The sequence below is a fragment of the Mauremys mutica genome, chromosome 1 (assembly GCF_020497125.1).
Source record: "Mauremys mutica isolate MM-2020 ecotype Southern chromosome 1, ASM2049712v1, whole genome shotgun sequence".
Taxonomy (NCBI): Eukaryota; Metazoa; Chordata; order Testudines; family Geoemydidae; genus Mauremys; species Mauremys mutica.
The window spans coordinates 322547105-322559480 of NC_059072.1; the positions used below are offsets into that span (position 1 = coordinate 322547105).

Consider the following 12376-nt stretch of genomic DNA (forward strand, 5'->3'; position numbering starts at 1 on the left):
CTAGAGGTAAACAGACTCTTTCATAATGGATTAGGAAGTATATTGAACATTGTTGTTCTTTAGCCAGAAAACCATTACCTCTGGGTTATAGACGCACTCCAGTCCCCCAGAGCTACCTCTGTATCTTGTTTGAGACAGGTCACCATTGCAGAGATTTGCAAAGCACTAACATGGAGTTCTTTTCCTAAGTACTATTCATGGGACTTGAAATCTGATCTGATGCTCAGTTTGGCAGAGTAGAGCTAGAGTTTTAGCCTACAACTCCTCACTCACTGTCCTCTAATGGGGCACACTACTTGCTTATCTCCCATAAGTGGGAATGCACAGAGGCCCTCAGAGAAAGAGGGATTACTTACTAGTAATTGTTGTTCTTCGAGAGTTGTCTCTGTGCATTGACATTACCCACCTGCCTTCCCTCTGCCTTGGAATTCTTTGTATTTCAGGACTGTGTGGGTTTGGGAGGAGGAACTGGGGTGGGCTGGGGGGCATGTTCTCTTATATTAAAAGGAAATTAGCCATTGGAACAGTTTGCCTAGAGTTGTGGTGGATTCTCCATCACTATCAATTTTTAAAATGAAGACTGGATGTTTTTTTCTAAAAGATGTGCTCTAGTTTAACTAGGAATTAATTCAGGAAAGTTCTGTAGCTTGTGATATACAGGTGGTTAACTAGCTGATCACAGTGGTCCCTTCTGGCCTGGGAATCTATGTAGAGGGGGCTGATGAGATCATAGCGTGACAGTATTATTGCACTCCCGCAACTGACACAGCTTTTCTATACAGTTCCGCAGTTTGGCTAGAGGTGCAAATCCTATAAGTGTGAATGGATAGAGGCAACTTTACTAGTGATGGTTGCTTACCACTAAATATAATTTTTGAGAGTGTTGCTTCTGTGTATTTCAGACTACCTGTTCATTTTCTCTTGTTCCTTGGGGGTCATAGATTTTAAGGCTAGGAAGGGACCATTAGATCCTCTAGTCCAGTGTTTCTCAAACTGGGGTCGCTGCTTGTGTAGGGAAAACCCCTGGCGGGCTGGGCCGGTTTGTTTACCAGCCCCGTCTGCAGGTCCGGCCGATCACAGCTCCCACTGGCCGTGGTTCGCTGCTCCAGGCCAATGGGAGCTGCTGAAAGCGGTGCGGGCTGAGGGACTTACTGGCCGCCGCTTCCAGCAGCTCCCATTGACCTGCAGCGGCGTACTGCGGACAGTGGGACCCGCGATCGGCCGGACCTGCAGACGGGGCAGGTAAAGAAACTGACCCGGCCTGCCAGGGGCTTTCCCTACACAAGCAGTGACCCCAGTTTGAGAAACACTGCTCTAGTCTGATCTCCTTTATAACACAGGCTATAGAATTTCATCCAGTTACTCTTGCATTGAGCCTAGTAACTTGTTTGACTAAAGCATATTTTCCAGAAAGGAATCCAGTTTTGATTTGAAGAATTCAAATGGTAGAGAATCCACCACTTCCATTGATAGCTTGTTCCAGTGGTTAATCACCCTCACTGTTAAAATTTATGTCTAATTTGAATTTGGCTGGCTTTAACTTCCAGCCAATAGGCTCTTGTTCTGGCTTTCTCTGATAGATTAAAGAATCCTTAAGTACCGAATCACCTCCCTGTGAAGGTACTTACACACTATAATCAAGTCATCTCTCAAATTTCTTTTGATAAGCTAAACAGATTGAACACTTTTAGCAATTTTCCAGCCCTCCAATTCTTTTTCTTGCTCTTTTCTACACCTTCTTCAGTTTTTCAACATTGCTTTTAAAATGTGGACTCCAGAACTCCATGTGCTACTCCAGTATTGATCCCACCAGTGCCATATACAGATGTAAATTCACCTCTCTACTCTTGGTCACTACTTCCCTTTTGTACATCCAAGAATTGCATTAGCTCTTTTTGCCACAGTATCATACTGGGATCTCAAGTTGAGTTGTTTGTCCACTATGACCGCTAAATCCTTTTCAGAGTCTCTGATTTCCAGGATACAGTCCTCCATTCTGTACATATGGTCTACATTCTTTGTTCCTAGATGTATGCCCTTGTGTTTGGCTATATTAAAATATATTTTGTTCACATGGACTCATCTTATCAAATGATCCAGATCGCTTTATATGACTGTCCTTTCCTCATCATTTATCACTCTGCCAATCTTTGTGTCATTTACAAATTTTATCAGCACCGATTTTGTATTTTGTTCTCCAATAGGATTCTCAGAATTATTGAAGGAACTGAAGTGGTTGGGGCCACACAGCTCTTTTATAATCTAGGTTCAGGACATTCAGTGTTATAAGAGGATTCTTGTATGACCTCCATAGTCACTGCTTTCCTGAAGTTTCCTGAAGCTCTTTCTCAACATGACTTTCGTTTATCTTGTATGACCGAAGAGGGTAGGTAGTAAACCAAAATTATATGGTGTGTGTTAAAATTTTCACGGAATCTAAAATAATCCAACAAATCAGTTGATGGATTTGTGTCTCTGAGGAGAAAGAGAAGAAAATATGTTGTTTAGGGTTTTTATTTTGCAGAAGTTCCTCTTCATCTCTTTGGACTTTCCCAATAGATTTTAGTTTCATTTCTCCAATACCAGTTTGAGTTACAGCTTCCTCATTAAATTTGCACATCTATAGTTACATTCAAAAATACTTTCTTGATTTAGTAAATTTACTTCCTGGAAATTAAACAGGTGGACCTAAGTGTGCTATTTTTGAATTGCCTTACGTGTGCCTATTTATTTTTTAGGGCCAGCACTTTATGTATACAACAATGCAGTTTTTACCCTTGAGGACTGGCATGGCATACAGGAAATAGCAAGAAGCAAGAAAAAGGATGATCCCCTGAAAGTTGGAAGATTTGGAATTGGGTTCAATTCAGTATATCATATAACAGGTACTGTGTGTAGCTCCTTTAAAAATAAAAATATTAACATTAAGATTTGTTTAATCTCATATACACATCAAACATAAGGATGCTGGCAGGGTGTTCTCTGGGTGAAGTCCTTGACATTGGAATGCACTTCATCCACCCATGCTCCATCAGAGTCCATCTTTTTTTAATCTTCTGGGCATGCTATAAAGTCCATATATTTTCCATGCTTTTAGAGGGAGTGTAGGCTGAGAATTGGAGAGGTTTATTTTATTATTGACACTATATTTTGCTGGTGATATTAATGTGGGGTGAACAATCCTCTATGTTGTATTATTTGAATTGTGCATTTTTAGTTTATGTAACTGATGCCCAGAGCATAGGATGGATGTTTAACAGATGTCTATAAATTTAAATAAGATACAATAAGCGAAGACTGAAGCTTTGTGCAGTTTGATTTTTGTCCTGTATATATTTAAGGGAAATATGAAATAGAGATAAAAAACAATGCTAATTTTGTCTCATACCAAAAAAGTACTTTTCCATCGTATAACCATCACATGCAATTTACTATTTAACAGGAGGACGTTCACATTGTATAAAGTAAAAAATACCCTAGTATACTGCTAATGAGTCATAATGTGCTCCTCTTCCACAAGCTGGTAGCACTTAACTGTGGGCATCTTTTTTTCATTTGGATCTTTTAGTACTGTAGAGTGCTTCCTAAATTCTGTAGGATTGTTTTACCATTTCATTTGATAGTCCTTTCTTTCATTCATATATGTGCATTGAATTAGTACGTTCTATGTAGAAACCTGGATACAGATTTCTGCCTTCTTCTCTTAAAAATTCATACATTTTTTGACTTGCACCCCTAAAATGTTGCAATTCAGTACATTTATTTGTATTCTGTTGTGGTTATGCCACATGGAAAGATTAGCAGTTATTCGTTCTGTTGGATTACATATCAATATAATACCGGATTATTATAATATGAAGCTGGCATGGCAAAAGAAAGGCAAGTATAGACAACTGGTGTTTGATATCTAGATAGTATTTCGTTTCTGAGACTAGCGTGTCAAATCTTTGATCAAATAAAGTTTTGCCCTTTGTCATTTATCTCTGTTATGCCTTCCATAAACGGCGCCTGTCATTGTAAGATATTTTTATATAGTATTGTCTCTACTAGAGTATGAATAGTTGACCATTAGTAGGATTGGGTTTTTGATAAATAAGGGCAATTTATAATTTTAAAATAATAATTTAATTGATTGTAATGGCTAAAGCTGTTTAAGGTATGGATAATGTAGAATATTTTGGGGTTATTCAGATTTGCTGTTTGGGGTTATTCATATTTGTTGGATTTCACTTGTGCAGATGTCCCTAGTATCTTCAGTGGTGACCAGATTGGAATGTTGGATCCCCATCAAACACTTTTTGGATCCCATGAATCAGGCCAGTGTTGGAATCTAAAAGATGACAGCAAAGAAATTATTGAATTTACAGACCAGTTTGCACCATTCATTGGTGTATTTGGTAGCACTAAGGAAACCTTCAAGAATGGAAACTTTCCTGGTACATTTTTTCGTTTCCCTCTTCGCCTACAGCCTTCGCAGCTGAGTAGCAATCTGTACAACAAACAAAAAGTTCTGGAACTGTTTGAATCCTTTCGAGCAGATGCAGATACAGTGCTGCTGTTCCTGAAAAGTGTGCAAGATGTTTCCTTACATGTTAGGGAGGCTGATGGAATTGAGAGACTGGTTTTTAGAGTAACTGCTAGTGAGAATAAGGCCTTGAAACATGAACGACCCAATTCCATCAAGATTCTAGGAACTGCAATAAGTCAATATTGTAAAGGGGTTCCAAGCAACAGTGTAACGTGTGTGACATATCATGTAAATATAGTCTTAGAAGATGAGAGTGTGAAGGATGCACAAAAAACATCTTGGTTAGTATGTAACAGTGTGGGAGGTCGAGGAATATGCAATGAACTGGATTGTTTGGCTGATGACTTGAAGTTTGTCCCTACTATTGGAATAGCCATGTCCTTATCAAGTAATGGGGAAGAGAAAGGAGCTGTAGCAGAGTTTTCAGGAAGAGCATTTTGTTTTCTTCCTTTACCTCCTGGCGAGGAAAGCAAGACTGGTCTCCCAGTTCATGTTAGTGGTTTCTTTGGCCTGACTGACAATAGGAGGAGTATCAAATGGCGAGAGTTGGATCAGTGGCGAGATCCAGCAGCTTTATGGAATGACCTCCTTGTAGTGAATGTTGTCCCAAAAGCATATGCCACTCTCATTTTGGAGGCTATCAAGCGAATGGAGACTGAGAAAAACTCAGATTTTCCTTTGACAGCTGAAAGAATTTATAGACTATGGCCTGAAAAGAACAAAATCAGGGTACACTGGAAACCAATCATAGAACCTCTGTTTAAAGAGTTGCTCCAGAATGCGGTTATTTATTCTGCTAGTAGTGACTGGATAAAGGTGGAGCAAGTGTGCTTCTCAGACATGGATGACAGCTTGGAATATACACAAACTGTCCTCAACTACCTCCAGAGCTCAGGGAACCAGATTGCTACGGTACCAGCAAATATTGCTAGTGCAGTTCATCTTACTGTATCTAGCTCTAAAACTGTGAAAAAAGTGACTCCTGCTGTAGTGCGGCAGGTGTTGAGGAAATCTGGACATACTGGCCCTGCTAATGAAAAGCTTCATCTCTTGGAATTCGTGCTTACTGATGGAGTCTACAGTGAACTTATTGGATTGGAGCTTCTGCCATTACAAAACGGAAATTTTATTCCATTTTCCTCATCTGTGTCAGATCAAGATGTAGTTTACATAACCTCAGAAGATTACCCAAGGTATATTTAACATTTTACATATATTTTGTTGAAACACATTTTAAATATTTTTAAGTACTACAAACTGTCACCTGCTTATGAGTAGTGCATTTAGAATAAGCATACCACAGTTTTTAACATAATAAAATAATGCATAAAAGGAACCCAAGATTAAATTTTATATACTTCTGTATTTGAAAGATTTGAAGATTAGTTGCTGTAAGAATTTATAACGAATTATCAAATCTCGTTATAAAATATACACCAAGTAGCTTTTCTCAAACTAGCTTTCTTCTGGGAAACAGAAATAAGAGAAGGCTGAGGACATGCATTCTAGTGGAGCAGCAGTTCAAGGGATCTGTTAGTGGCCTGGCTAAGGCTTTATTAAAATGAAAGCTTTAGATGACACTAGTCTTTTCCTACCTCCCTTAGCTGTTACTGTGAGGTTTAAATTAGATACAGGAATGGTTAGTTTTACAAAAAATACAAGCTTTTAAAAAATGTATTGCACAGTCAGTTTAGTGGCTCCACATACTGGAGGCAGTAACTAGCTGTGATGGTACTACACTTAAGATCATAAAATACTGCCTTGCTTCTCTGAATACACAAAACAGAACAGGAGTACTTGTGGCACCTTAGAGACTAACAAATTTATTTGAGCATAAGCTTTCGTGGGCTACAGCCGACTTCATCGGATACATAGACTCGAACATACAGCAAGAAGATATTTATACATACAGAGAACATGAAATGGTGGAAGTAGCCATACCAACTGTAAGAGGCCAGTCAATTGAGATGAGCTATCATCAGCAGGAGAAAAAACAAAAACTTTTGAAGTGGTAATCGAGATGACTCATAGACGGTGTGAGGATACTTAACATGGGGAAATAGATTCAATTAGTGTAATGGCCCAATCACCTTCTATGGGTCATCTTGATTATCACTTCAAACTTTGTTTTTTTCCTCCTGCTGATGATAGCTCATCTCAATTGATTGGCCTCTTACAGTTGGTATGGCCACTTCCTCTACCTTTTCATGTTCTCTGTATGTATAAATATCTTCTTGCTATATGCAAAAGAATAAATGGACATAAATCAATCATCAAGAATTGTAACATTCAAAAACTAGTAGGAGAGCACTTCAGTATCCCTGGACACTCAATAACAGACTTAGAAGTGGCAATTCTTCAACAAAAAAACTTCAAAAACAGACTTCAACGAGAAACTGCAGAACTGGAATTAATTTGCAAATTGGACACCATCAAATTAGGCCTGAATAAAGACTGGGAGTGGATAGGTCACTACAAAAAGTAATTTCCCCTCTCTTGATATTCAACTCTTCTTGTCAACTGTTATGAGTAGGCCACTTCCACCTTAATTGAATTGACCTCGTTAGCACTCACCCCCCCACTTGGTAAGGCAACTCCCATCTTTTCATATACAGTGTATATATATATCTTCCTACGGTATTTTCTACTCCAGGCATCTGATGAAGTGAATTTTAGCCCATGAAAGCTTATTCCCAAATAAATTTGTTAGTCTCTAAGGTGCCACAAGTACTCCTCATTGTTTATACTATAGTTAGTAGTTCTGCAATTTCATATTCCTTCAGAACCTTTGGTGAATACCATCTGGTGACTTATTACTGTTACATTTATCAGTATGTTCTGAAACTTCTTGTATTGACGTGTTAGGGTGGGACAGCACTTTGGATTTGTTTTCCCCCCCCGCCCCAAATTAGCTCTGATGTGAGTATCTCCCCCACATCCTCTTCAGTGGAGACTGATGCAAAGAATTCATTAGCTTCTCTGCAGAAGCCTTATCTTCCTTGAGTTCTCTTTTAATACCTTTGTCATCTAGTGGCGCCACTACCTGATTGGCATGCTTCCTGCTTCTGATGTACTTAAAAACTGTTGTTTTTTGTATCTTTAGCAAGTTGCTTTTCAAATTCTTTCTTGGACTGCATTGTTATACTTTTACACAATTAACCTGCCAGAGTTTGTGCTCTTTTTTTTATCCTTACTAGTAGACAAATTTTAAAGGATGCCTTTTTGCCTTGAATGGGCCATTTATCCATGGTGGCATTCTTTTGGTCCTCTTATTTTTTTTTCTGATTTGGCATATGCATTTAGTCTGAGCATCTGTTATGGTGGTTTTTATATAGTCCCCGTGCTGCTTAACCCTTGTGACAGGCCCTTTTAATTTTTGTCTAACAAACATCCTCATTTTTGTGTAGCTGCCCTTTTTAAAGTTAAATGTTACTGTGGTGAGTTTTTTTGTATTATCTTCCCTACAGAGACATTAAATGTAATTACATTCTGGTCACTATTATCAAGCAGTTCAGCTATAGTTACCTCTTGGACAGATCCTGTGCTCCACTAAGGACTAAATCTAGAATTAGCTCTCTCTTTGTGGGTTCCAGAACTAACTGCTTGAAGAAGCACTTGTATATGGTATCTAGAAATTTTATCTCTGCATCATGCCTTGAAGTGACATTTACCTAGTCAATATGAGGCTAGCTGAAGTCACTCATGATTATTCCGCTTTCTGCTTTTGTAGCCTCTCTGACCTCCCTTTGCATTTTACAATCACTGTCATCTGGTCAGGTGCTCAGTAGTATGTTCCTATTGCTTTACTCCTTTTATTTAAGTATGGAATTTCTATTTATAGAGATTATGATACAATTTGTTTCATTCAAGATTTTTACCTTATTTGACTCTGTAGTTTCTCTAAAATATAATGCCAGTCCCTCAACAGCACAAGCTACTCTGTCATTCCTATAGATTTTATATCCTGGTATTATCATGTCCCACTGATTATCCACCAAGTTTCTATGATGACTGTTATAGCAATGTCCTCAATTTAATGCTAGGCACTTTTGTTCACCCATTTTAGTATTTAGACTTCTAGCATTTGTATATAAGTACTTGTAAATTTTGTCAATATTCAGTTGCTTGCTTTCACATGTTATATTTAAATTGGACTCTGTTACATTTTACTGTTCCTCACTGCCTCCTATCTGCACTTTACCAACTTCTTGCCTATCCTCTTTACTAGTATACAGAGTTCCCCCTTTAATAAATTCATCCCTGAGGGATGTATATGCCTGAACCATGTGTTACTCCACACCTGTTGTCTTTTCTCCAGCCCTTAATTTAAAAATTCCTCTACAACTTTTAAAATGGTACATGCCAGTAGTCTGGTTCCATTTTGGTTAAAGTGGTGTCCATCCCTCCTCTATAGGCCACTGCTTCCCCCCAAAGGTTCCCCAGTTCCTAATAAACCTAAATCCCTCCTCCCTTCACCATTATTTCACCCACATACTGGCCCCTTGTGTGGAACTGGAAGACTTTCAGAGAATGCAACCATGGAGGTCATGGACTTTAATCTCTTACCTACCAGCCTAAATTTGGCCTCCAGAACTTTTCTCTTACCTTTCTCTAAATAACTGGTACCTACATGTATCATGACCACTGGTTCTTCCCCAGCACTGCCTGTAAGGTAATGTAGGGTAACTTGAAGTGTTGTGGCTTGTGACATGAAAATTGACTGTCTGAAGCATAAAATCTATTCATCCAACCTTTAACATGGTTATTGGTGGTTTACAATTATTTGTTGCTGGTGATTTCAGAACCAGGAAGAGCACAGCCTGACTTTCAGGTCCCAGATGATGTTTTCAGTGCTAGCATTTACATACCCTACATCTTTATACTCTGATATTAGTTCACTGAGAGACATAGAACCCTAGAAAGCTATTTTAAAAGTCTCTTTCTAGAGTATAACTACATTTAAATCAGTCTTAATGTCTTCAAGTTGTAAACCTGGTATCTTTAACAAGAATGCTCTTAAACCACCTGTCAAAAGTACAGAGTAGTTAGAGGTTAATTTTCTTAGGATTCTCTGTTGCTATATACATATTTTGGTTTTATTAAGAAAATACTGCAAAAAGAAAACTATTCAAAATATATAGGCAAGTACATATATAATTTGTTCACAGTATTTGAAACTATAGAGCAACATAAATGCCTTGGATAAGGATACTAAGATCACTACTTCTTTGTTTTCAATGGCATGCTAGGTCCCTTTTCCCAGGCCTTGAAGGAAGATTACTTTCTGATGACCTGAAGCCTCAAGTTCTAACTGCTTTGAAGGAAGCTGCCAAAAGCCGAGGTAATATTCAGTTTTTTTTGTGTTCTCATCCTTACAAAGAAAACAGATTGATGATAATAAGATTAAGAAGAAATTGTGCGGTTTGCTTTGCATAAGAGCCATTGTTTTCTTAATCTAATTAGGAATTAGGATAGTTCAGGGAGGCTGATTAAAACCCACAATTAAAAGAAATAGGGCTGTTAAGCGATTAAAAAAATGAATTGTGATTAATCACACTGTTAAACAATAATAGAATACCATTGATTTAAATATTTTGGATGTTTTCTACATTTTCAAATATATTGATTTCAATTACAATTCAGAATACAAAGTATACAGTGCTCATTTTATATTTATTTTTGATTACGGGTATTTGCAGTGTAAAAAAAAAAGAAATAATATTTTTTCAATTCACCTAATACAAGTACTGTAATGCAATCTCTTTATCATGAAAGTTGAACTTACAAATGTAGAATTATGTACAAAAAAACTGCATTCAAAAATAAAACAATGTAAAATTTTAGAGCCTTCAAGTCCACTCAGTCCTACTTCTTGTTCAGCCAATCACTCAGACAAACAAGTTTGTTTACATTTGCAGGAGATAATGCTTCCCGCTTCTTGTTTACAGTATCACCTGAAAGTGAGAACAGGTGTTCTCGTGGCACTTTTGTAGGCGGCGTCGCAAGATATTTACATACCAGATGTGCTAAAGATTCACATGTCCCTTCATGCTTCAACCACCATTCCAGAAGACAAGCCTCTGTGCTGATGACAGGTTCTGCTTGATAACAATCCAAAGCAGTGCAGACCGACGCATGTTCATTTTCATTATCTGAGTCAGATGCCACCAGCAGAAGGTTAATTTTCTTTTTTGGTGGTTCGAGTTCTGTAGTGTCTGCATCAGAGTGTTGCTCTTTTAAGACTTCTGAAAACAAATAATATAATAATAATAATTGGAGATATACCAATCTCCTAGAACTGGAAGGCATCTTGAAAGGTCATCGAGTCCAGCCCCCTGCCTTCACTAGCAGGACCAATTTTTGCCCCAGATCCCTAAGTGGCCCCCTCAAGGATTGAGCTCACAACCCTGGGTTTAGTAGGCCAATGCTCAAACCACTGAGCTATCCCTCCCCCCTGAGCTATCCCTCCCCCAAGCTTCACAACTCGTCCCTCTCAGATTTTGGAAGGCACTTCAGATTTTTAAACCTTGGGTCAAGTGCTGTAGCTATCTTTAGCAATCTCACATTGGTACCTTCTTTGCGTTTTGTGAAATCTGCAGTGAAAGTGTTCTTACAATGAACAACATGTGCTGGGTCATCATCTGAGACTGCTATAACAGGAAATATATAGCAGAATGGGGGTAAAACAGCAGGGGACATACAATTCTGCCCCAAGGAGTTCAGTCAGAAATTTAATTAATGTTTATTTTTGTAATAAGCATCATCAGCATGGAAGCATGTCCTCTGGAATGGTGGCTGAAGCATGAAGGGGCGTACAAATGTTTAGCATATCTGGCACATAAATACCTTGCAATGCCAGCTACAAAAGTGCCATGCAAATGCCTGTTCTCACTTTCTGGTGACATTGTAAATAAGAAGAGGGCAGCACTATCTCCTTTAAATGAAAACAAACTTTTTGTCTTAGCGATTGGCTGAACAGGAAGTAGGAATGGGTAGATTTGTAGGCCCTGAAGTTTTTACATTGTTTTGTTTTTGAGTGCAGACATGTAACAAAAAAAATCTACATTTGTAAGTTTCACTTTCACGACAAAGAGATTGCATTACAATACTTGTAAGAGGTGAACTGAAAAATACTATTCCTTTTGTTTATCATTGTTACAGTGCAAATATTTGTAAGCAAATATAATATACACTTATTTCAATTACAACATAGAATACAATATATATGAAAATGTAGAAAAAATCCAAAATATTTAATAAATTTCAATTGGTATTCTATTATTTAACAGTGCAATTTAAACTTCAATTAATCGCGATTAAATTTTAAAATCACAATTACTTTTTTTTAGTTAATTGCGTGAGTTAACTGTGATTAATCAACAGCCCTAAAAAGAACATTATTTTTAAGGCTAAACTGGGCATGCAAAATCTGCTAAGCTTCTCATACAAAAATAGATACAATTTGCAATCTGAATGCAAAATAACACAGGTGATACTCAAAAACTGTCAAAAAGGAAGGAGAAGAGAAGAAGGATGAAGATTTACAGTCAGGTAGCACATGGTTACTCAGTAACGCGCACACACATCCTGAAGTGTCTATAATCATTTTAAATACCCCCCCGAGGACATTATAGCCATTGACTGTCATGTTCTTTTTCGAGTGATTGCTCATGTCAGTTCCAAGTAGGTCTGTGCGTGCTGCGTGCACAGTCGTTGGAAGGTTTTTTCCCTAGGGATACCCATCAGGTTGGTTGTGGAGCCCCCTGGAGTGGCGCTCTTATAGCGTTGTATATAGGTCCCTGTTAAACCACTGCCTCTTCAGTTCCTCCTTACTGCCAGTGATGGTCG

General features: G+C 38.1%; 1 protein-coding gene across 1 annotated transcript in view; it reads left to right on the forward strand.

Moving 5' to 3' along the window:
• SACS (sacsin molecular chaperone) overlaps positions 1-12376 on the forward strand; it is a 237851-nt gene that overhangs the window by 185082 nt on the left and 40393 nt on the right. Inside the window, exons 12-14 of the mRNA XM_045017418.1 lie at positions 2739-2885; positions 4239-5721; positions 9778-9869. Of these exons, the coding sequence (XP_044873353.1) occupies positions 2739-2885; positions 4239-5721; positions 9778-9869 (1722 nt within the window). The remainder of the gene's footprint in view (positions 1-2738; positions 2886-4238; positions 5722-9777; positions 9870-12376) is intronic.